Below are 27,184 nucleotides of genomic sequence, written 5' to 3'. Positions count from 1 at the left end.
GAACATAGGGGTGCATGGGACTTTTGGAATTGCTGACTTCAAGCTCTTTGGATAGATACCCAGTAGTGGGATGGCTGGGTCATAAGGTATTTCTATTTTTAATTTTTTGAAGAATCTCCGTACTGTTTTCCATAATGGCTGCACCAGTTTGCATTCCCTCCAACAGTGTATGAGGGTTCCTTTTTCTCCACAACCTCTCCAACATTTGTCACTTTTTGTTTTGGTTATTTTTGCCATTCTAACAGGTGTAAGGTGATATCTTAGTGTAGTTTTGATTTGCATTTCCCTGATGATGAGTGATGATGAGCATCTTTTCATGTGTCTATTGGCCATCCGTATATCTTCTTTGGAGAAATGTCTGTTCATGTCCTCGGCCCATTTTTTGACTGGGTTGTTTGATTTTTTGTTGTTAGGCTCAACTTTTTTTAACAAGTCTCATTTGGTAGAGACAAGTAAAAAATAATTAGAAGATAAATAGAAAACTTCCAGAAGACAATCAAATTTTAAATTGAAAATAGACATTTAAAAGGAGCAGCCAGGGAGACAAATAAAATCTTAAGAATGTGTCAAAGGAACCAAGGGAAGAGCTTGTTTCAAGATGAAGGGAACGGGCAGCAGTTCTCTGAAAGAAGACTGTTCACTTCATGAAGTGTTACATAAAGTTTGTATCACCAAAACAAAAAAGATGAAGGTTATGGAAAAGCAGATGATGACACATTAAAGTATATGAAAAATATCTTTGGAATTGAATAACATAAAGTTCAAATTTTTTTATTGAATTTTAGTTAACATAGAACATTATGTTAGTTTCAGGTGTACACATAGTGATTTGACATTTACACACATTACGAAATAATCACTACAATGATTCTACCAACAATCTGTCACCAAAGTCATTATAATATTATTGACTATATTCCCTACATTGTATATTACACCCCCATGGTTTATTTACTTTATAACTGAAAGTTTGTACTTCTTAATCCCCTTCACCTATTTTGCCCAACCTACCACCAGCTTCACCACTGGCAATGACCAGCCTGTTCTGTGTGTCTATGAGTCTGTTTCTCTTTTGTTTGTTCATTTGTTTTGTTTTTTAGATTCCACATATAAGTGAAATCAGATGATATTTATCTTTCTCTGTCTGACATATTTCACTTGGAATAACACCCTCTATATCCATCTATGTTGCTACAAATGACAAGATTTCCTTCTTTTTTACGGCTAATATTCCACTGAATAAATATATGCCACATCTTCTTTACCAATATATCCACCGATGGACACTTAGGCTGCTTCCACATCTCGGCTATTGCAAATAATGCTGCAATGAACATAAGGGTTCATATTTCTTTTCAAATTAGTGTTTTTGTTTTCTTCAGGTAATACCCAGAAGTGAAACTGCTGGATCATATGTTAGTTTTTAATGTTTTTAGAAGCTTCCATACTGTTCTCCATAGTAGCTGCAACAGTATACATTCCCAGCAAAAGTGCACGAGGGCTCCCTTTTCTCCACATCCTCACCAACACTTGACATTTATTGTCTTTTGATGGTTTTGATTTGCATTTCCCTTAGGATTAGTGATGTTGAGCATCTTTTTACATGTCTGTTGGGCATCTGTAAATGTCTTTGGAAAAATGTCTATTCAGTTCCTCTCATTTTTTTATTGAATTATTTTTTTGATATTGAGTTGTATGAGCTCTTTATACATTTTGGACATTAACCCTTTATCAGATATATCATTTGCAAGTATATTCTCCCATTTGGTAGACTGCCTTTTCATTTTGTTGATGGTTTCCTTTGCTGTGTAAAAGCTTTTTAGTGTGACGTAGTCTCATTTGTTTATTTTTGCTTTTGTTGCCCTTGCCTGAGGAGACAGATCCAAAAAATTATCAAGACTGATGTCAAAGAGTTTACTGCCTAAGTTTTCTTCTAGGAGTTTTATGGTTTCAGGTCTTACGTTTAAGTCTTTAATCCATTTTGAGTTTATTTTTACACATAGCGAAAGAAAGTAGTCCAGTTTCATTCTTTTGGCTAGAGCTGTCCAGTCTTCCGAACACCATTTATTGAAACAGCCGTCTTTTCCCCACTGAATATTCTTGCCTCCTTTGTTGTAGATTAATTGACAATATATTTGTGGGTTTATTTCTGGGCTTTCTATTCTGTTACATTATCTCTGCATTTGTTTTTGTGCCAGTATCATAATGTTTTGATTATTATAGCTTTGTAGTACAGTTTGACATCTGGAAATCTGATACCTCCAGCTTTCTTCTCTCTCAAGATTGCTTGGCTATTTTGGGTCTTTTGTGGTTCTATACAAATTTTAGGATTATTTGTTCTAGTTTTGTGAAAAATACCAATGGTATTTTCATAGGGGTTGCACTGAATCTGTAGATTGCTTTGGGTAGTACGGACATTTTAACAGTATTAATTCGTGAGCACAATACATCTTTCCATTTATTTGTCTTCGGTTTCTTTCATCCATGTCTTATAGCTTTCAGAGTATAGGTCTTTCATCTCCTTGGTTAAATTTATTCCTATGTATTTTATTGTTTTTGATGCAATTGTAATGGGAGGGTTTTCTTAATTTCTCTTTCTGATAGATCGTTATTAGTATATAGAAACCCAACAGATTTCTGTATATTAATTTTGTATCCTGAAACTTCACTGAATTCATTTATCCTAATAGTTTTTGGTGGAGTTTTTAGTGTGTGTGTATATATATATATATAAACAATACATATAAAATAAAAAGTATATATATATATTTAGTATAAAGTATCATGTCATCAGTAAACAGTGACAGTTTTACTTATTCCTTTCCCATCAGGCTGGCTTTTATTTTTCCTACTAATTGCTATGTTAGGACTTCCAATATAATAAAAGTAGTGAGAGTGGGCATCCTTGTCTTGTTCCTGATCTTAGAAGAAATGCTTTCAGCTTTACACCATCGAATATGATATTAGCTGTGGGTTTGTCATATACAGCCTTTACTATGTTGAGGTAGGTTCTCTCTATACCCACGTTGTTGAGAATTTTTATCATAAATGGATGTTGAATTTTGTCAAAAGCTATTTCTGCATCTATTGAGATAATCATACAATTTTTATTCTTTGCTTTGTTTATGTGGCATATCACAATGATTAATGTGTGCATACTGACCATCCTTGCATGCCTAGGAAAAATCCCACTAATCATGGTGTATGATCCTTTTAATGTACTGTTGATTTTAGTCTGCTAATATTTTGCTGAGGATTTTTGCATCTACATTCATCAGGGATATTGGCCTATAATTTTCTCTTTTTGTAGTGTCTTTGTCTGCTTTTGGTATCAGGGTAATGTCAGCCTCATAATATGAGTTTGGAAGCATTCCTTCCTCTTCAATTTTTTGAAATAGTTTGAGAAGGACAGGTATTAATTCTTTAAATGTTTGGCAGAATTCACCTGTGGAAGCATCTGGTCCTAGACTTTTGTTTCTTGGGAGTTTTTTGACTACTGAGTCAATTTATTAGTAGTAATCAGTCTGTTCAGATGTTCTATTTCTTCCTGATTCAGTCTTAGAAGACAGTATGTTTCTAGGAATTTATCTATTTCTTTTAGGTTGTATAATTTGCTGGCATCTAATTGTTCATAGCAATATCATGATATTTGCATTTCTGAGGTGTCAGACATAACTTCTCTTTCATTTCTGATTTTACTTATTTGGGGCCTCTCTCTTTTTTTCTAGACGAGTCTGGCTAAAGGTTTATCAATTACCTTTTCAAAGAACCAGCTCTTAGTTTCATTGATCTTTTCTATGGTATTTTTTCAGTTTCTATTTATTTCTGCTCTGATCTTTACGATTTCCTTCCTTCTACTAACTTTGGGTTTTGTTCGTTCTTCCTTTTCTAGTTCCTTTAGTTGTAAGATTAGACTGTTTATCTGAGATTTTTCTTACTTCCTTAGGTAGACATGTATCATTTACTTGCTCTTTGATTTCTTCAATGACACACTGGTTGTTGAGCAGCATGTTGTTTAGACTCCATGCTTTGTTTTTTCCAGTTTTCTTCTTGTAGTTGATTTCTAGTCTCATACCATGGTGGTCAGAAAAGATGTTTAATATGATTTCAATCTTCTTCAATTTACTGAGACTTGTTTTGTGGCCTAACATATGCTCTATCCTGGAAAATGTTCCGACCAACTTGAAAAGAATGTGTATTCTGCTGTTTTGGGATAGAATGCTCTGCATATATCTAGTAAGTCCATCTGGTCTAATGTGTCATTTAAGACCAATATTTCCTTATTGATTTTCTGTCTGTATGATTTATAAAGTTCAATTTTGACACTAGTAAGAGCTGTACAGTGAAGTGGAATAAGGAGCAAATGGGAGATGCGAGTGAAAGGGCATAGCAGGAAAGAGAAAGGACCCAGAGACACCTTTACTTGTCTAATAGGAGAAAATTCAGTATGTGTAAATATCAATGGAAAGCGGAAGTAAATGGAATCCAGATCACAGACAGAGAGACCTTCCTTTGATCAGAGGGAACTACTTCTATAGTTAGAGGAGGGAAAGAGAAGATGGATGAAGAAGGAAGGTGGTTTATAGAACTGGTGGTAAAAATTTGAGATAATTCTCATCTGATAGCTTCTATTTCCTCTGAACTATGATACAAGGTCATTTAACGAGCATGAAGGGATAAAGAACAGTGTTGGGAAAGAGAGGTTTGGGGAGGTAAAGGAAGGTATGAAATTTTCAAAGAAGAGAAAAGTGACACGATTAGAGATCAACACCTTGGGAAGAGCCATGTGTCTTTCCCTTTCTGATAAATATTCAAAAGAATGTTCCAGATAGAGTTAGATTACTTTTTAAAAATAGTCTTGGGACAGCCTTCATTCATAGTTTATTTATTATTGAGTGTCTATGTTATTGCTAGAGACAGTTCAAGGCACAGGAGATAGAAAATGAACAAAAGTGGTAAAATCCTTCTTCTCATGAAGATATTTTAATGGGGGGACAGAATAAACAAATTTCTAAGAAAATATAGGATTATGAAAGAGTGACAAATTAAAGAGGGTAAAGGAGAGACAGCATTTGGAGGGCAGGGAGCTATTTAGATGTAGTGATCAGAGAAGGCCAATCTAAGAGGACATACTTTAGCTGAGACTCAAATGTTGACAAGCCAGACATGCAAATATCTCGAGGGAGACTATTCCAGACAAAGAACAGCGGCAGAAAGAAGGTCAGTGTGGCTGAAATAAAATGAATAGGACAAGTAGTAAGAAACAAGGTCAGAGAGGCAGGCAGGGTGCAGATCCTTCTGGTTCTTTTAGACTTTGGTAAAATCAGATTTCATTCTAAGAGCAATGAAAAGCAATTGAGGCTTTTAAGCTGGGGAATGATAAATTCTGATTTGTGCCTTTAAAAGATCATACTAACCACTGTGTCACAGACTACAAAGGAGTAAAAGATAAAGCAGAAAAAAATTCATAAATTCAATTACATTAAAATTAATAACTTTTCTTCAAAGACAGGATTGAAAAACTAAAATTAAAAGCCAAAGGACAAATATACCTGACAAATAATTCCTAAATACATAGACACAATAAGAAAAAGACAAACAACTCAAATAAAAAATACTTGGAAAAGTACCTGACAAAAGAGGAAACCTGAATGACAAGATACTCAGTCTCATTAGTAATCAAGGAAATACAAGTTAAATTTACAATGAAGCATAAATTCACTGAGTTAACAACTATCCTGCTTTCATAATAATCACTCCCTTGCTTTTCTTTAAATTTTACTACCTTCGAACATACTTTTTCTGTTTTGGAACTTTTCGTAAATGGAATCTTACTGCTTGTATTCTTTTGTGAGTTGCTTTCTTTATCCAACTTTATGTTTTTGAGATTCATCCACACTAATTACACGTAGTTGAAACATTTTCACTGCTCCATCATTACTTGGGTATGCCACTATTTGCTTAACCATTGTACTGCTAATGGACATTTGGGTGGTCCCCTTTCCTTCCTCCTCCCCTGTCCTTCTTTCTCTCTTTCTCCTCCTTCTCTCTCTTTTTTTTGTTTGCTACTTAACAACAACAATATCCAAACAAGCTTGTACATGTCTCAAAGTTCACAAGTGGAAGAGTTTCACTCAGATATATACTGCTGAGCTGTAAAGTACATACATGCTCAACTTTACTGTGTAATGATCAATGTAATTAAAAAACAAAAAAAGGAGGTAGGTTATAAGGCCATTATACTACTCTAGGCAATAAATGATGATGATTTGAATCAGGGTGCTAATAGTATAGGTAGTGAGAAGTTATCAGACTTGGGATACATCTTGGAACTAGAATGACAACAAGAATCAACAAGGTCCTTAAGTCTCTGCCTAAGCAAAATGGTTGGTTATCAAGCTATCTATAAGGTTGAGAAGACTAAAGGAAGAGAGTCTTCCAATTTCACTTAGTTATTACCCTTGGGAAAATGCTTCAGAAGATCACTTTTTTCATAAAGCTAACACAAATAAACATATTCTCTTTACCTTTTGCTTTCTCCTTTCCTGCTTGATCAGAACCCTGGTCCTGAAAAAGGAAACAGGATAAAAAATACAATGATTAAAGAAATGGTCTCTAAAATGATTGTTGAGCCAGCCTGGTGGCAAACTGGTTAAGTTCACATGCTCCACCTTGGTGGCCCAGGGTTCCTGGGTTCAGATACCAGGCACGGCCCTACACGCTGCTCATCATGCCATGCTGTGGCAGCATCCCACATACAAAATAGAGGAAGACTGGCACAGATGTTAGCTCAGGGACAATGTTCCTCAAGCAAAAAGAGGAAGATGGGAACCAGATATTAGCTCAGGGTCAATCTTCCTCACCAAAATAAATACATAAATAAAATAAAATGATTGTCATTTTAGTTGAATTAAAGATTTGGAATTAAAATCTAAAAGTATAGTGATAATTATGCTATTTTATGAAAAGAAACTATGAAAATGTTCTCAAATGTTATAGTATATACTGTGTCACAAAATTTTCTTAGATAGAAAATCCAAGAACTAATAAGAAAGACTCTAGACCTATCATTAATAATGAAGCATAAAATACATCTGAATTATAAAATCAAGATAAGCAAAGAGAAATCAATGCATTGGCAAGGAGGTACCACTGAAACATTCTCATATGATAGCAATATTCTTGGTCAATGCTGCCATTTTAATTTTCCTTGTATTTCAATATTCTACTTCTATCAACAGGAAGTAGAGAAAGGACCAAAATCTACATAGGATTGAAAGAAATGTTAAGTTTATTATTAGAGCAATTCAGTTACATTACTATATCAGCTATGCATACTTGAAATCTCATAACTTCTTTAAAACACAGCTGGCTTTTATGGATGTGCTTCACACCTATGATCTCTGTGCCAAACACTGCAACGAATCCCATGATAGTGCAATATTTAATGGTTATAAATTATTTGCTCTATTAATAATAGTAGAATGCCATAAAACATTCATGACAAGATAAGCAGATATGCACAATAAATCTTTTGGATATACATGAAACTATGATCTCAAATTCAAGATTTGTACAAGAATTATAAGTAAAATGACAAAATGTATTTTAGCTATATGAGATTACATAATAACATGAAAATAATAATTGCTAATGATGAGTACCATATGTCTTGCACCTTTCTAGACACTTCAGATACTTTACATGTACAAACTCATTTAATCTTCACAGGAACTCGTAAGGTAGGTTCTATTTTTATCCCCATTTTACTGATTAAGAAACTAAGATGCAGAGAGGTTAAGTAACTTGCCCAAGGTGACACTGCTAATAAATGGTAGAGCCAGACTGAAACCTAAGCATTCTGGTTTTGAAGTTTTCAACCAGATATTATACTGTCTTCCAAGAATGTCAATTGTGAATATACAAAGCTGTTCATTTTCCAAATGATTTTCATAAACTACATGAATGACAGTTACTGAATACCCCCAGACTTTGGTACTTACTGAACTTGTACTTTAACATACTTCCAGATAGCTATGTCTTAATTGACCATTTTGAGTTCACTGAGCAAAGAATTCGATCTGTCCAGATCCATGCAGCATAAGTGCACTGCTGGCATTCAAACTTTAGAAAAGAAAAAGGAAATAAATCACATTTCATTGACCCATCAAATGCTAAGGCTAGAGAAGACATTAGAGATTAGTTTATTCTCCATCATTTTAAAACTTAAGGCAAAGAAAGCAAAGCGGGGGCTGGACCGGTGGTGCAGCAGTTAAGTGTGCATATTCCGCTTTGGCGGCCTGGGTTTCGCCGGTTCGGATCCCAGGGGTGGACATGGAACCGCCTGGCAAGCCATGCCATGGTAGGCGTCCCACGTATAAAGTAGAGGAAGATGTGCACAGATGTTAGCTCAGGGCCAGTCTTCCTCAGCAAAAAGAGGAGGATTGGCAGCAGTTAGCTCAGAGCTAATCTTCCTCAAAAAAAAAAGAAAGCAAAGCGACTTTTCAAAGTTCCGAAATATAAGAAGTATGACAGAGCCAGCAGTATTAAACAATCCAGATTACAGAGATAGTAGGAAGAAAAATCAATTCTATAAGAAGTTCCCACATTATAAAGATCAATAGAATTAGGGACTAGCCAAAGCCTAAATACAGTCTTCATATATGTATAAATCAAGTGATTTTACTCCAGGCTGATTTTCCATTATCCAGGACACTCTTATGGCTCTCACCAAATTCTATGTACTCCATAATCCCTATTCCTATGTGCCTAAGAAAAAATTAATTAGGATTTCAAGACCAATTGCTAGATTAGCCTACTAATACTAGACCACAGTGAAAGTGAAAAAAGATCCTAACATATAAGTCAAAGGCAATTTCATAAAAAGAACATTTTAAATTATTATTAAGGTAACCAATGCTACTAAATAGTACTATATGTCTAAATGTTTTACCAAATATAGTCACTCTCAATTACCTGCACTAGAAAAGAAAACTGCATCAGTTAGGATTCTTAAGTTACAAGAAATTGAAAGCTCCTTTGGTTAATTTAAACAGAAAATAAATTTATTAAAACAAAATCAGGTAACCAACAAACATGTCAACAAGGCTGAGGAAGCACGTTTGGCACCTGGCAAGAACAAGGAAGTCTAGGGAGCTGTGGCATCATAGTCAAAATCAAGCCATAATTAGTCTCATAAGGACACCACTGCCAGCACTGGTGAACACTAAACACCACTGACTGCACCAGTTCCACTCCTGGACAGTGAACACCACCCCCTGGCATCACTGGCATTAAAATTCAATCCTGCTGCAGCTCTTGCAACTGCTTCCAACTACAATAGAAGCTCTGTAGTCCCTACTTCTTTGTGTTACTAGCTTCTAATTCAAAGTACAGGACAAGTGCATCTAAGTCTCAGCTTAGGTCACATGCCCATTTGCTAGCTGCAAAGCATAGTGAAACAAATGTCTGGGTTTTTTCCCCAAGATTCCACATAGGGAGGTGATCTGTGCCTATCACCAAAACTCATAAGGTAGGAAATACCCCCACACATAGATAAGGGGCTCAGATGCTTGGCTGCCAGTGAGTACAAATGTCCACTAAAGAGATGTAGATTAAAATTAAACTAGTTGACAATCCAAGTGACTTTTTACTTGGCTATGTCAGTGGAAAAAAAAAATATATATATATATATTCTTAATAGTTGCTTCTAACAGTTTTGCTTAGGCTAACTTAAAATAAAACTGTAAAGTTGTTTTTTTTCTCCCCCAAGGGTTGACCAAGATGATGATATAGGAGGATCTTGAGTTCCCCTCTTCCCACAGACACACCAAATGTACAGCTACACTTGGAGCATTCCCTCTGAAAGAGATCCAGAAACTAGACTAGCGACTCATACACACGGGACAAATGCAAAAATACCCAGGTTGAAACAGGTAGGAAAGGCTGAGACACACTCTCATCATAAACCCCACCCCTGCCACAATGCCATACAGTCAGAAGGGAATCCCCAACTCCACCTTCTCCATGAGGAGCAAAGGGTTTGACCTTCACATCTAGTGATCCAAATTTTAAGACTCTCACCAAACAGACAGACTCCCAAAACACCTAGCTCTGAAAGCCAATGGGCTTGTGTCCACAAGACTATGGCAAATAAATAAGCATTCTTAACAGGAATGCAGCACTCACCAGAGCTATCCCCTCAGGGTTCAACATGGAGTGAGCAGGCAAGTATGTTTTAAGTAAGCCTCATGGTAACCACAAAGTAAAAGGCTAGAGGAGATATACAAGATAAAGAGAAAGTTATCAAAGTATACCATAGAGAAAATCATCAAATCACACAGGAAGAGAACAAGAGAGGAAGAAAGGAATAGAAGAATTACAAAACAACCAGAAAACAACAAAACGGCCATGGTAAGTCCATCCATGTAAATAATTACTTTAAATGTAAATGTTTTTTGGCTGAATGGATTAAAAAACATGACCCAAATATATGTTGCCTACAAGAGACTCATCTCAGCATTACGGACACAAACAGACTGAAAGTGAAGGGATGGAAAAAGACATTACATGCAAAGGGAAACCAAAAGCTAGGGTAGCATAATTCTCAGACAAAACAGACTTGAAGACAAAGACTGTAACAAGAGACAGCAAAGGCCATTATAAAATGATAAAGGAGTCAATTCATCAAAAGGATACAAGAACTGTAAATATTTATGCACCCAACATTGGAGCACCTAAACATATAAAGCAAATATAAACAGAACTAAAAGGAGAAATAGGCAGCAATAAATAATAGCAGGAGACTTCAAACCCCACTTTGAACAACAGATTGATCATTGTGATATTGTAATTTACAATAAGAAATACATATTTGGATGCAACCAACATAGGAGCACCAAAGTACATAAAGTAACTATTAACAAACCTAAAAGGAGAAGTGAACTACTACATAATAATAGTAGGGGACCTAAAACCCCACTTAGATCAATGGATAGATCATCTAGACAGAAAGTCTACAAGGAAATAATGGAATTAAATGAAAAACGAGACCAGATGGACTTAATAGAACATATATAAAAACAGCAGAATACACATTCTTCTCAAGAGCACATGGAACATTCTCAAAGATAGACCATATGTTGGGAAAGAAGGCAAGCCTTAATAAATTTAGGAAGACTGAAATCATATCAAGCATCTTTTGTGACCATAATGCTATGAAACTAGAAACCAACTACAAGAAAAAAGCTACGAAAGTGACAGATATGTGGAGGCTAAACAACATAGTACTGCACAACCAATGGGTCATTGAAGAAATTACAGGAGAAATCAAAAGATATCTGGAGACAAATGAAAATGAAAATACATTATACCACACCAACTCATGGGATGCAGCAAAAGTGGTCCTAGGAGGGAAAATCATAGCAACACAGGCTCACCTTAAAAAACAAGAAAAATCTCAAGTAAGCACTTTTTTTTTTTTTTTAAAGATTTTATTATTTCCTTTTTCTCCCCAAAGCCCCCCGGTACATAGTTGTATATTCTTCGTTGTGGGTTCTTCTAGTTGTGGCATGTGGGACGCTGCCTCAGCGTGGTCTGATGAGCAGTGCCATGTCCGCACCCAGGATTCGAACCAAGGAAACACTGGGCTGCCTGCAGCGGAGCGCGCGAACTTAACCACGCGGCCCGCCCCTCAAGTAAGCACTTTTAAACTGCACGTAACAGAAATAGAAAAAGAAGAACAAACAAAACCCAAAGTTAGCAGAAGGAGGGAAATAATAAAAATTAGAGCAAAAATAAATGCAATTGAAGCCACAAAAATGGTAGAAAGGATCAACGACCAAGTGCTGGTTCCTTGAGAAGATAAAATTGACAAACCCTTAGCCAGACTCACTAAGGAAAAAAGAGAGAAGGCTCAAATAAAATTAGAAATGAAAGAGGAGAAATTAACCGATACCACAGAAATACAAAGGATCATAAGAGAATACTATGAAAACTATATGCCAACAAATTGCAAAATCCAGAAGAAACGGATAAATTCTTAGACTCATACAATCTGCCAAAGCTCAATCAAGAAGAAATAGAGAATTAAAAAGACCAATCACAAGTAAAGAGATTGAAACAGTAATCAGAAACCTCCCAAAAAATAAAAGCCCAGGACCAGATGGCTTCTCTTAAGAATTCTACCAAACATTCAAAGATTTAATACCTATCCTTCTCAAACTATTTCAAAAAATTGAAAAAGACTGCATACTTCCTAAGTCATTCTACAAGGCCAACATCAAGCTGATACCAAAGCCAGACAAGGATAACACAAAAAAAGAAAATTACAGGCCAATTTGCTGATGAACAGAGATACAAAACTCCTCAAGAAAATACTGGCAAACCGAATACAGCAATATCTTAAAAGGACCATACACCATGATCAAGTGGGATTTATACCAGGGACACAGGGATGGTTCAACATCCACAAATCAATCAATGTGATACACCAAATTAACAAAATGAGGAATAAAAAATGTGATCATCTCAGATGCGGAGAAAGCATTTCACAAGATCTAACATCCATTTATGATAAAAACTCTCAATAAAATGGGTATAGAAGGAAAGTATCTCAACATAATACAGGCCATATATGACAAACCCAAGCCAACATCATACTCAACGGGGAAAAACTAAAAGCCATCCCTCTGAGAACAGAAACACGACAAGGGTGCGCATCCTCACCACTCTTATTCAAAATAGTACTGGAGGTATGGCCAGAGCAATTAGGCAAGAAAAAGAAGTAAAGGGTATCCAAATAGGCAATGAAGAAGTGAAATGCTCACTGTTTGCAAACGACATGATTTTATATATAGAAAACGCTAAAGAATCCATTGGAAAGCTATTAGAAATAATCAACAATAACAGAAAAATGGCAGGGTACAAAATGAACTTGCAAAAATCATTTGCATTTCTATACTCTAATTACAAACTAAGAGAAAGAGAACTCAAGAATACAATACTATTTGCAATCACAACAAAAAGAATAAAATATCTAGGAATAAATTTAACCAAGAAGGTGAAAGACCTATACAATGAAAACTATTAAGGCTTTATTGAAAGAAATTGATAAAGACATAAAGAAATGGAAAGATACTCCGTGCACATGGATTGGAAGAATAAATACAGTTAAAATGCCCATACTCCCTAAAGCAATCTGCAGATTCAATAGAATCCCAATCAGAATCCCAATGACATTCTTCACAGAAATAGAACAAAGAATCCTAAAATTCATATGGGGCAACAAAAGACCCCAAACAGCTAAAGCAATCCTGAGAAAAAAGAATAAAGCTGGAGGCATCACAATCCCTGATTTCAAAATATACTACAAAGCTATAGTAATCAAAACAGGATGGCACTGGTAAAAAAACAGACCTACAGATCAATGGAACAGAATTGAAAGCCCAGAAATCAAACGACATATCAGATTCAATGCAATCCCTATCAAAATTCTAGTGGCATTTTTCACAAAAATAAAACAGACAACCCTATTATTTGTATGGAACCACAAAAGATCCCAAATAGCCAAGGCATAATTGAGAAAGAAGAAAGCTGGAGGCATCATACTTCCTGATTTCAAACTATATTACAAAGTGACAGTAATCAAACAATATGGTATTGGCATAGAAACAGCCAGACAGACCAATGGAATAGAATATCCAGAAATAAGCCAGAAATATATGGTCATTCAATTTATCACAAAGGAACCAAGAATACACAGTGGGGAAAGGACAGTCTCTTCAATAAATAGTGCTGGGAAAACTAGACAGTCACATGCAAAAGAATGAAACTGTAACCGTTATCTTACACTGTACACAAAAATCAACTCTAAATGGATTAAGGACTTGAATATAAGACCTGAAACCATAAAATTCCTAGAAGCAAACACAGGGGGTAAGCTCCTTGAAATTGGTTTCGGCAATGATTTTTTGGATTTGACACCAAAAGCAAAAATTAAAAAGTGGGACTACATCAAACTACAAAGCTTCTGCACAGCAAAGGAAACCATCAACAAAATGAAAAGGGAACCTATGGAACTGGAGAAAATATTTGCAAATCTTATATCTGATAAGAGTTTAATATCCACAATATGAGGAACTCATACTACTCAACAGCAAAAAACAAATAACCTAGTTAAAAAATGGGCAAAGAGTCAGAGAAAGACGAACTCTATATGACTCCACTCATAGGTGGAAATTAGCATATTGATAAGGAGATCTGATCGGTGGTTACCAGGGAAAAGGGGGGGTGGGGGGAGGGCACAGAGGGGGAAGTGGTGTACCCACAACATGACTAACAAAAATGTACAACTGAAATCTCACAAGGTTGTAATCTATCATAACGTTAATAAAAAATTTAAAAAATGGGCAAAGGACACAAATAGGCATTTTTCAAAAGAGACATGCAAATGATCAACAGGTACAGGAAAAGGTGCTCAATATCACTAACACTCAGAGAAATGCAAATCAAAACCACAATGATTTATCACCTCATGTCCTTTAGGATGACTTGCATCAAAAAGAAAAGAGAGAACAAATATTAGGATGTGGAGAAAAGGGAACCCTTGTGCACTATTGGTGGGAATATAAATTGGTGCAGCCATTATGGAAAACAGCATGGAGGTTCTTCAAGAAATTAAAAGAACTACCATTTGATCCAGCAGTACCACTTCTGGGTATATATCCAAAGAGAAATCAACATCTCAAACAGATATCTGTACTCCCATGTTCATAGGAGCCTTATTCACAACAACCAAGGTATGAAGCAGATTAAGAGTACATCAATGGATGAATGGATCAAGAAAATTTGGTATATATATATACACCATGGAATATCATTCACCCTTTTAAAAGAAAGAAATCCTGGACCAGCCCAGCAGCATAGTGGTCAAGTTCACATGCTGTACTTTGGCAGCCCGGGGTTCGCAGGTTCAGATCCCAGGCACAGACCTAGCACCACGTGTCAAGCCATGCTGTGGCTGCATCCCACATAAAGTAGAAGATTGGCACAGATATTAACTCAGCAACAATCTTCTCAAGCAAAAAGAGAGAGATTGGCAACAGATGTTAGCTCTGGGCCAATCTTCCTCACAAAAAAAAGAAAGAAATCCTGTCATTTGTGATAACATGGATGAACCTGGAAGGCATTAGATAATTAAGTCAGACAGAGACAAATAGGACATGGTACCACTTATATGCGGAATCTAAAAAAAAGTTAAAATCAGAAACAGAGAACAGACAAGTGGTTGCTGGGGGGTCAGGTAAATAGGGAGAGGTTGGTGAAAGCATACAAACTTTAAGTTATAAGATGAATAAGTTCTGAGGATAACATGGTAACCATACCATTTGTTAATACAAAATAACATTGTATTGTATAATTGAAATCTGTTAAGAGAGTAGAACTTAAATGTTCTCATCAAAAAAGAGAAATATCTGAGGTGATGGATGTGTTAATTAACTTTCACAATGTATGCATATATCAAACCATCACATGGTATACTTTAAATATCTTACAATTTTATTTGTCAATTATACCTCAATAAAGGTAGAAAAAAATAAGACAGAAAAGACGGGAGAACAAATGAATATCCCCAAATAATGGGGTAAACTAGATGGAATTTTATATCTGAGAAAAAGAAAAGCGTGCAGATAATTAAAATAGCTTGCTATATATAAAATGTGAATCCTCAGAAGTCATTTGCTACTTTGACTACTGCAATATTAAGTATGTAGCTAGCTACCATAATTATACTTTAAAGAGTCTCCTTGATTTTATGCAAATGTTCTCCTATATTTCTTACTACATTGGTAATAGCAATAAAACACAGCTCTGATTATCACTTAGGGACGTGACTTCCATTGCCTGCCCCAACTTAGATTTCAACTTTGTTTTCCATTCCTGTGTTTCATGTATTCCAACACCCGACCAAATGAAAATATAGTTTTTCTTCTCCATATATGGTGACTCCTCCCACCATATTTTGTACTCAAAACTTTCAATACCTTCAAGACCCCATTCAAACATCAGTTTCTTCATGAAATTTATATGCACTTTATAAAAAACAATTTTAAGAGTTTCTCTAATTTTTGTCCTGAAATTTAAATTACCAGAGATTTAGGGGTGGGGAGGTGGGAATGAAGCTCATCTTTTTAACAGTAATTACTATGTTATTCTAGAAAATGGATTTTTAAAGAAATATATTGCAACCATCTCTTTCAGTAAAAGTTTAAGTGAACAATATTAGTTGCCATTATAGCTACATACCGAAAATAAAATCAAAAGGCCATAACTTCTTCATAGAACACTCCACAAGTTATCAATTGTGGGAAGTAGGCATATAGATTACATTACCTTATTCTTCGTTAAGATAGAAAGAATAAAGTAAAATAGAGAAGTGTAAAGAGGTTAAGAAAGGGAAAGAAGAGAAGAGAAGGGAGGGAGGGGGAGAAGGAAAGAAGAGCAAGAGAAAGGAAGAAATAAAACCATACTGACTACAGAAATATAACAGGGCATTCTGCCCCTTGCCATTCTTTCTAGTAAGCAAAGATTTAAAGGAAAACCCTAAAGAAATACTTTCTTTAAAAAAAAAAGACAGGCAGTAATGTGGTCAAAGAAACATCAAGAACAACACGAACGTACATTTTACATGGAGTACGCAGGAGATGTTGAAACTACATTAGGGATTAAATACTATGGGTGTCACATATCTTAACCGTCAGCTAGTCTTGAATTTTCTTTTTTGTTTATTTTGTTTTGCTTTTTATTTTGCTGCTTAGTTTATCTTTTTAGTGGCGAGGTGCCATGCAAAAGAAACCGTTTCCAGATTGTTACAATCTTGTAATAACATCTTAAGTGTGATTCAAAGTGAAAAATGTAAATAAAATTAATAAAGCAATAACTAACAATTGAAAAAATTATTTTATGGCTTGTGTCACAGTGAAATTAATATTAACCTAAGACATCATAATGTTAACATTGTTAGCTAGCAGACTTATTAAGATTCAGGACAGTAACTAGCCTAGAAAAAGTACTTAGGTTGGTTTTCCACAAAACTAAAGCAGGTCCACCTGATGTGTCAGGAATAGTAATGATATACATTAGAATGCTATGGCTTTCATATAAATTCTTCTCTTGCAATACAAGAAAAAGTTTTTAGAGTAATATGAATTACAAAAGGTATGGTACTGAGAAAAAAAGTGTCAATCGATAAGGCAGAAATCCACCTAATATTCAGAATACAGAGCCTAATTAAAATAAGTTCTTAGAGATTGCATTCTTATAGTACTTTCACATGGAAAATATTGTTTCATAGTTACAGGCTGTAATGATAAACATGAACAGCCATCTCCTGGGTCATACAATAGAAGAGATCTTAGAACGTGAATGATAGCCCAACACAGATGTGTATTTCAGGTTATTCACAATTAAATCTTAAAAACTTTATTTCAACAATTATAATTCACTAAAAGCTTCTAAAGTTGAAGTTTTTCACTCCATTTATGGGATATTTTGAATAAATATTTTCAACTGTTTTTGAATAAAATGTCATCAAAATTTAGAGGACTTGCTTGCAAAAATGTTCAATAACAATGCAGGATACACAGATTGATTTATCAAGTAACTCTTCAAAGAGTCAAATGTTTATGAAATCCAATTAATAAAAGGCAACAAAGAAAGCAAGCTTATAACAACACGCCAAAGTATTCTTTTTTGGATTCAACATCAGTATTGTCTCAAAAACAGTGTAATTCAGTTACATTAACTGTGCATATAAAAAATTGAAAATTTTGACAACTGTAGCTTTGTTCAGTAAAATATCAAGCCTCTTTGACTACAACTGTGAAATATACATGAACTACAACCAATTCCAAGTGTATCTTGGCTACACAGGTTACATAATTTAGTAAGAGTCCTGTTTTACCCAAGATGCTATGATCCATCAAATTTCTATTTATATTATCATTGCAGAAATAATTTTATCTTTAATGTTCTGCAGTTACATGTGTCAAACTATTGTCTGCAGCTATAATCTCCTTAAAATAACTACCAAATCTGAAAGTAACTCCTGATGCTTTTTCAGCAGATTTGTGCATTCAGATTGTCATGTGACCATGAGAGATGCTAAATGCTGGCAAACATTTTGTGTACTAGTTATAGATTCATCAACTCAAATGAAAAACAAAACATCAGTATTTATCATTAAGCATTAATTTTCCTTTATTTGAGCTCCCTGCTGCCAAAAGGTTACAAAAGCATTACTAAACACTATGAAAAAGGAAACGGTTGTTGACAAAACCACTGTAGCAACAACATTCCTACTACTCTTTGTAGGCACTCTGACAGGACTGATTAGCCTCTGTTCCTAGCAAATATTTCACTTACACCTAATCTAAAATTTTCCATGTTTCCTATTGACCCCACTCCCAGGCATGGCAGCTATACAAATCTCTCAGACCTTAGAATGCAATGTTACAACTAGCTGGTACAAGTGGCTAGCAGAGACAGCAGCATTAAATACTTCTCCCATCCCATCCAGCAAGTTAGTTGTACCCAGCAACTCATGTCTCAGCACACTTTATCAGCAAGTGCCCTTCATGCTATCTTTAAAAGAAGCTGTTAGTTACTTTCTATCTGGAAAGTGTCAGGCCTGGGTTATCATTGGATGTCTTCAGATTTAACCACATGTTAAAGTGAGAACGTTCTTCACCGCACACGTTGCTCATGCACTAATACAGACCATGGCAGAGGTTAAAAAAAAAAAAAAGGATGTTCACTGAATCTATCTGGGTTCATTTTAACGGAACCATTAATGGTAGCTTATATTTAATTAAAAAACAAAAACTCCGAAAACAAATGCTAAACTGGGCGTGCCACTAGGACCACAGGCATAAACCATGACTGTCCTAGGCAAACTGGGATGATGTTCACCGTACTTTTAAGTGTTATCCCCATTTAACAGATGAAGAAAGAGATGCAGGGACAGAGGCTAATTCACAGTAAAGAGAATTTATTGTAAAGCTAATTAAACTTAAGTTCAGAGCCCTTCATCTGCATATTCCCCTTCCAAGCCCTATACCTAATTTTGTAGTCACAATTTTGTATTCTTTTTTCCATTATGAAGGTCCCTCACAACCTGATCTGCTCCTATACAGAGAGGTTTAATAATTAACCCAAATTCACATAGGACTGGTTTGTTTTGCTTGCTTTTTTGGGGGTTGTTTTGTTTTTAAAGATTTTATTTTTCCTTTTTCTCCCAAAGACCCCCAGTACATCGTTGTGTATTTTTAGTTGTGGGTCCTTCCAGCTGTGGCATGTGGGACACCGCCTCAGCATAGTCTGATGAGCAGTGCTATGTCGGCGCTCAGGATTCGAACTGGCGAAACCCCGGGCCGCCGAAGCAGAGCACAGGAACTTAACCACTCGGCCACCGCGCCAGCCCTAGGACTGGTTTTGATTTGATCTGGAAAATATATAGTCATACAAGAAAATGGAAAAATAGTACTGATTATTTTTCCCCAGAAGAATCCTAACTGGTATCACTGTCTTGGAGTCTTTCACCACTATATTCCAAACTACACACCACTACCACCACAAACAAAGTCATAGAATACCACTTTCACTGTGGTACTTCTGAATTTGAATGACTCCTCAATATCCAACAGATCAAATTTCAACTTCTCAGTCTGCTTTTCAACCTCACCATCACACAGACACATATACACATTTTTAAATATTTAAATAAGTAATCTTATCTCCAACTATTTACGTAACATTTATTTTCTTCTTTTTCTCCATCAAACTTTCCTTTAGCCTTGTTTCTGATTTGCCAAACTCTCAGCTAAAACTTTCCTATGTTCTACTATTGTTCACACTGTTTTTTTTAAATCATATATTTTGGCCCCTGATCTTTCAACATTTTCAAACTTTATGGAATGTCATATTCCCCCCTCCCCAATAAGCTATAAATCTCTCAGAAAGAGACTAAATTTCAGTTACTTTATACTCTGACCTGGTACAGTGCCTGGTGCATAGCACTCACTAAATACTTTGCACAGGTGAATATTCTAGGCCTACATTTACAAATGCAAACCTCTCCCTCACCTAAATTCAAACAGGATTTTATCTGTGTCTTTCTTATGACACGGGTTGCATTCTTCAATCTAAGTTATAAAAATAAACCTCCTCTAATTAAAACAAAAAGTCTTCTTACACTGCATGTATAGTGCTGTGTTTCAGATCTATAGTTGACCCCATTCTGAATAGCATATCGAGGCCCAAAGACTGGTCACATCTTTATCTTCTCGTTTCTCTCTTCTCTTCCTACCACCTTCACGTCTGAGGTGGCTATGAATTTGGTGAAACAAGTCATCGATCACCAAATACTGAAAATAAAAGAGAATCTTTTCCAAATTAAAGAGATCAGTGCTTATACCTGTCCTCTTTCAAATTTACACCTCAATACGACTAGGAAAACACAGGGTCTCAGTGCTGACGTAAAAGTACAAAACAAAGATTAGAGTTCTAGGTCAATGATTCCCAGACAAGTAAAAAAAAAAAAAAAATTCTTTAATTGGTAAGACTGACAAATGATTCATATTTTTAATTTTGTCAAGAAAGGACTTGGGACCAGCCCCGTGGCCAAGTGGTTAAGTTCGCGCCCTCTGCTTAGGTGGCCCAGCGTTTCGCTGGTTCAGATCCCGGGCGTGGACATGGCACCACTCATCAGGCCACACTGAGGTGGCGCCCCACATGCCACAACTAAAATATGTACTGGGGGGATTTGGGAAGAAAAAGCAGGGGGAGAAAAAAAGAAAGGACTTAAAATGGGAGGGGCATTTTAAGTCAAAAAAAGAATATAATTTTAGGAAAAAAAGAAAGAACCCATTAAATTGAAAAACCTGACATTATGGCTGATTAGCAAGTTTCAGGGACAGTAGACTGGGAACTGCTATCATAGATACGTCAATTAGTTTCAGCTTAGACCAAATCTCTTTACCCTAAATGAGACTTTGTTTGAAATGAAATGTTATATCTTCAAAGATGTCCACAAACCATAACACTAAAGCCAAACCAAGTAATTTAAAAAGCAAAATAAGGAAAGCTTATTTCTTCCCTAGCCACCAGTCCCTTCCCTCACAAAAAAAATCTTACATATGACTGGTAGACTCCCCAAACAGAAGAGCAGCAAAAAGTTAAATGCCAAGTTTCTTTTATGCCAAGAAAACTTGCAAAGACCTTTGCAATTGTAAAGACGCTCCTATCAAATGATTCTGCAATTAAACTGTATATCAGGTCCCTATAATACACAACAAGAATACCCTGGTTTGATTTAGTGTATACAATCAGGTTGCTACAACCAAAATATAAACTTGCTATAGCCTGCTTCATTCATTTCCTTGGAAAAAAGGTATAAAGCCTCTTTGCAAGTGTTTTCCTGTCTTAATGCAGACCTATCTACTGTCTGCCAAATAATCCTTTCAGGTTCTTTAATATCGCCCTCCCAACCCATCTCTTCTAAGAAGCCTTGGTAAAAACTAGGTCTCCAATTTGATAATTATTTATCTCACTTCCTTTTCAGCTTTCAAGAACCTGTGTTTCATTGTTTCTCTGTGGCGCTTGTTCTGTGCAACACTGTTATCCTTCAAGGTTTAAGGTAATTTCTCTGTTCTCTAAATATCCATAGCCCTTTACATGTGCCACTTTCACAATACTCGTATTTCTACATTGCATAGCATAGCATAGCCATTAAGCATATGGTTCTCAAATAACTGTCATTGATTAGCTGGGTGACCTTGGCAAGCCACTTAACATTAACGGTGCCTCAGTTTCCCTATCAGTAAAATGAGGATAACATTTGTACATACCTCATAGGGCTCTTCTTAAGAGTAAATGAGCTAGTATACAAAAAGTTCTTAGAACAGCACTTGTTATATATTAAGTGCCATTTAACTACCTAGTCTTAAAATCATTCACCTAATTCAAATCTCACCATTCTACCATAAATTCTTTTTGTGGTCCAAAGTTTTATCTTTTTCTTTTTTGAATCCCACTATACAGCTTGACAATGCCCTAAACAGGGAGGCAAGTAAAAACGTATTTGTTGAATTAATTAATGCTGAATTCTCTGATGGAGCAGTTCTGAGAGAGCTTTGTAAACGTTCTCTAGTTACTCGTCTATATTTTAAGTTCCTAACAGTTCTCAAAATTTTCAAACAAAAACTAATCCTACAACAGAGGGAAATAAACAAGTACTCAAGGATGGTCTGAGACAAGGATTAAAACTTCTACCCTATAGCAGCTCCAATCAACTGCTAGTGATTACTAAGCACTGTCTCAGATTCTGAGACTCTTACGGCCTGATGGTCAGAGAGCCATTATCAACTAATCTTGTCTACCTTTGTTTGCTGGGATAGTACAAAGTGGAGACACTCATTTTTTCATTACCAGTCTGGAGTTTGACCCTGACGAGCCCAACCTCCCCAAGAAAATTTATTTAAAATTCCATATTTTCTCTTACAATTTCACACAAGTTTTCCCTTTTACTCTATAACATATCCATGTTTACTTAAATTAAAAAATATATTTTCCTCCGATCTGTGAATAAAACTGATGCTCCAGGGAGATGTGTCACGTTTCTTCTGTGGTTTCTTAACCCCCTGGTACCTAATATCTCCAGGTGCAGCACTACCTCATTTTGAGAAACACAATCCTAGACTACACGTTTCCTGCAGTACATTGCTTTTGCATCCTCCCACTAGCAACCAAAATACTACTCCCTGAATAACCAGAAGATATATGACAGAATAATAATAGCACCTATATTTTAATACCGCTTAAGCATTTGTAAGATGATTTTGTATCTCATTTAATATTCACATTTTAAAGAATTCAAAAACATCAAATTATAATCATGTATCAACTAAATTGTGTGACGTTTGTAAGTGAGTTTTCACTTTTCTCCAAAGTGGAAGTGTGATGCTAGAACATTAGCTAGGAATAAATCAGATCAATTTCTAAAATACGATGCTAACATATCTTCAACAGGATAAATGCTATTGCTAAAATTATCAGACATAGTTACAATACTTGAACACAAAAGCTGTCTTTCCTCTTATAAAATTCCTAAGAATTTAAATGTGTTATATTCTAACCATATCATCACTGTCCTGGGTCTACTTGTGACAAAAATTGTATTTAATGGCTTAATGTTTCAATCAAAACAATTCTTTTCGTCAGGGAATTTGATCAAACGAAATTACAGGCCCACATGATTTCCATTCTAGTGGACTTGAAGGTCAACAGCAATGAACAGGTCACATAAAGCTAAACTGTCAACTCATCCTCCTTCATGTGATTAATTCTAAATACAAAACAAATTGTAAATTCTGTTGTAAGTTAAAGCAAAAAACGCTTCACTTTCCCTCCCTTGCAAAAACAAACTAAATTGGATTTATGGTGGATACGAGCCCCCACCAATGGATTTAAGGGCAGCAGGGAATGGCCTCTTCCATAACGCCTTACAAATTTGTGCAAAGATGATATATTGACGCAAAGAAATCCCTTCGAAAAGGGAGAAGCAGGGGCGAGAAGAGGGCTCAGCTGCTCAGAGGTCTCATTAGAGGAGGAGGACCCCGGAAGCGGGGGAGGGAGAGCAGAGAACCTCACCCACGGCGGGCCCCACATGTGAAGCTTTTGGAAAGACAGTGGGGGAAAAGCTGAGCTGCTTTCGGTTTAAGAGCAGAGACATGGTGCTAGGGTCCCCCGGCTTGGGGAAGATTAAAAGATCTCTCCTAGCAAGTTGCCCCCAGGCAAGGCTGTGCCCTCCCCTCTGAGGCCTAGGAAAGAGGCGCCATGATGGGAATGCAAGTCCAGGGACGCAAGGCTACAGTCTCAAGCTCCAGCAGCACGACTCACCGGGAGCCCCCGACCCAGTTCATCTCCCCAAAACTTCTGAGAAGACACTGGGGTTCTGACAGCTGCACTTCAGACGGCTCCGTTCAGTGCTAAGCCACAGCTTCCTGGGTTTCAGCCCGCTCCTCTCCGGCCCATGGGCCTATAGCCCAGCCTCCCTACAGCCTTTGCGGCCTGGTTGGGCTCCTTCCGGGTCTCCCGGCAGCCTCTGCGGTTTCTGCGGAGACGCTGTCCTGATAGGGCCGCAGGGGACGCTGTGGGAAAGCAGCGCGCCCGAAGGAGGAAGAACACAGCAGTTTCAACCGGTCGGGCGAAGGAACCCTCAAGAAATGAAGTGTCGGGCTGTGGCCGCAGGGTTAGTGTTTCAAACCACCCCCACCATAGTTTTATTTACTTTGGTGTAGGTCTCAGCCTTTTTTTTTTAGGTCAAAGAACAGATTGAGGGCAGAAAAAGAAGGCAAGAACAAAGATATGGATCCGTAATCCTCAAGATGATGTTTCCATTCCCACATCACTCCATATCCAAATCCTTTAAATATCTTTCACGTGCAGTTTCAATATTCAGTACACAGTTGTTTATTAGAAATATTGCGCTGTAGTAACTTACCATTTTGTGGGTTTCTTAGAAAGCTTGATCAAAACTGGGTTTAGCTGTAAAGACCCAAAGACTTTAAACACTTTACCGAAAAAAATCTCAAAACGAAAGTTGGATTTTACTGATCGTTTCTGTGTTATGTTTGTATATCCTCACAAAATGTGTATCTTACACACTGTTCTATGATATTTTTGTTAGAAACTAGAAATCTCCTGTACCAAACAAATGCACAAAATGGTGTTTTTTTCCAATTGTCATGATTGTTTTCCAGATTTTTAACCTGGGCAATCTCTCATTTTCAAATATGATACATTTTCTGTTAACTCATTGGGAAATAGTGCCTAAAATATAGTTGCCTAAAATAGGATTATGTGCCCTGGTAGATGTCGTTTAATCATATAAATACTGATTTTTGTCACAAAAATTCACCAAAGTATATCTATCATTGGTTTGAATTAAACCAAGTGAGTATAGCATTTCAGAACAAATTAGTCTTCGTCATGGAGTAGCTCATCGTTTTTCAGTAACTAAACCATACAGTCGAGTCAGAAGCAATGGCCCAGTGCGTTAGCCTTTCCTACTTTCAACATTTTGAAACAGGTACAAATTAACTAAATTAACTAGAAGGGGAAAATAATTTTATAGAGGATTGACTGACCTTTTAAAATATATTCTATAGGTAGAGACATAAAGGACAGGTTGACCAATCTGTTGAGAAGAGTCAAGAAGTGGGAGCTGGATAGAACCATGTCTTCTCTCTGACTAGAGTCACTGCTTTCCTTCCAGTCACAGAGAGGCAGTGGAAGTGGTAAATTAGGCTAAGGAAAGATTAATCTATGAGATACATCCTCAGACAAGATATTTGCTGGGTTTTCCTTCACAGCAAAAGACATTTCATTATGAACCAGTTATTAGGTGGTTATTTGTAACAGATGAAATATTGACCGAAGATCTCATCTTCATTGTGTTTGTGGCTCACATGAATAAGGCTAGCATGACTGGTAGATAATGAGTCAAATGCTGTGCTATTTTAGGGCCAGTAGGGCAATTAGGTAATCTCTTGGGTCAGGAAACAGTTCAAGAAAGGAATACAGCACAGATAAAATACTACTTAGCATTTGCTGAGAAGGAAATGCATCCCAAATCTTAACCCTTAATTTATCTTTATTGCTAAAAATTATTTACTCTCTGGTGATTTACTATCTAAACACATAACACATATTATCTACATTATACATTTTTATTCATATACTTATATATGTAGGTCTCTTTATTATAAAAATTTATTTCTGATGTTTTACTGTTTATAAAGCATGTAGTTTTCCTAATATATGTGTATATATATAGTCTCTAATATATATATAAAGTCTATTTAATCCTGCTCTTCCATGGTTGTTGGTAATGTCCACTGTAACACTGACATTGAGAGTATCACGCTTGAGAACAGAGTAATTTGATAATTATTGCTTATTTTTTAACTTTCATTCATTTTCAAGATCTTTTTTTAAGATTATTTCTCCTCTCTTAAGAAAAATTTTAATGCTTTCCCCTATAAACACATGTAAAGTTGAGAAGATTGAGTGGAAATTAGGCTGAATTATGTTTACTATAGTAACAAGTGACTTTTTTTCACTCTTTTTTTCTCACCTAGTTTGAAATTCAAACTAAATTAGCATTCTTTCTGCTTTAATTGCATGGCAATATAAAAAATGAAAGAAGTACCTTGACATTCTTAGTTTCTTACTTAAATGGCATATATTTCCAACTGGAATTATGTATCTGTTTTCCTATCATCTTGAATTCTTCCTCTGCCTTCCCTGAAGTCCTGAGCTTGGTCTCAGATGCTAGGACCAACCCTGACTCTTGGGGGTAGGGTAGAGTGAAGGGTGGGAGTGGAATTAAAATGGTGATAGTTACATCTGTACTTAAGTGGCTCATCATTAGGTCAAATCTCACATTGACCTTTTCCCCAGTTCTAGTAACTGGCCTCCAACCTTCCCTGCACCACAATTCCGGTAACCAAATTTCTGTCTTTCTATCTTGATTATTTTCCTCATTCTAACAAGTCTTTCACTCAAGCCAATAAAAGCTTGTTCCTATACCCTAGCTTCATTATCAGTTGATAAACTGACCTACCTACAACTAAGTGCAGGCCTGATTCGATCTCTAACCTTCTTTGCTTCTAGATTTCCCACTGCCCTGCTCCTCCCCTGATATGGCTGTCCTATGCCAGTGATGCAGGCCACTTGCCTCAACTGCCAGCTGCTTGCTGACCGGTGCAACCCTCTGTGTACGTGTTCTGCCTGGCTGAACATCCTCCTATCACCCCCAGCTAAGTTTACCCTGGCCCTCCACCTGTCTTATCACAGTCAGGAGATGTGACATAAAGAATTAAAGTTTATAAGGGTAAGAGATCCTTACTTTGACACATGAAAAACATGAGATTAGGAATAAAAGATTTTGAAAATAACCACTATAACACTATGATCTCTACATACAGACTTAGAAAGTCTCAATGGAATGAATGATAGATTGTGCTGCTAATATGGCCAGCTATAAAAGAAATTTGCATGAATTTGCCACTCATGTATTAGTCAATCTGCTGAATTGAATGCAAACAAATGAAAAGAGACCTGT

General features: G+C 36.2%; 1 protein-coding gene across 1 annotated transcript in view; it reads right to left on the bottom strand.

Moving 5' to 3' along the window:
- The window catches only part of REDIC1 (regulator of DNA class I crossover intermediates 1), a 73,686-nt gene extending 49,571 nt beyond the window's left edge, over positions 1–24,115 (bottom strand). The window contains exons 1-2 of the mRNA XM_070494785.1: positions 23,956–24,115; positions 6,528–6,567 (exon numbers count right to left, since the gene is read on the bottom strand). Of these exons, the coding sequence (XP_070350886.1) occupies positions 6,528–6,567; positions 23,956–23,978 (63 nt within the window). The 5' untranslated portion in view covers positions 23,979–24,115. The remainder of the gene's footprint in view (positions 1–6,527; positions 6,568–23,955) is intronic.
- Positions 24,116–27,184: the final 3,069 nt, after the last annotated feature.

The sequence above is a fragment of the Equus asinus genome, chromosome 22, assembly GCF_041296235.1.
Source record: "Equus asinus isolate D_3611 breed Donkey chromosome 22, EquAss-T2T_v2, whole genome shotgun sequence".
NCBI lineage: Eukaryota > Metazoa > Chordata > Mammalia > Perissodactyla > Equidae > Equus > Equus asinus.
Note: the sequence above shows the minus strand (reverse complement) of the source record. Positions and strands in the feature narration are given on the sequence as shown.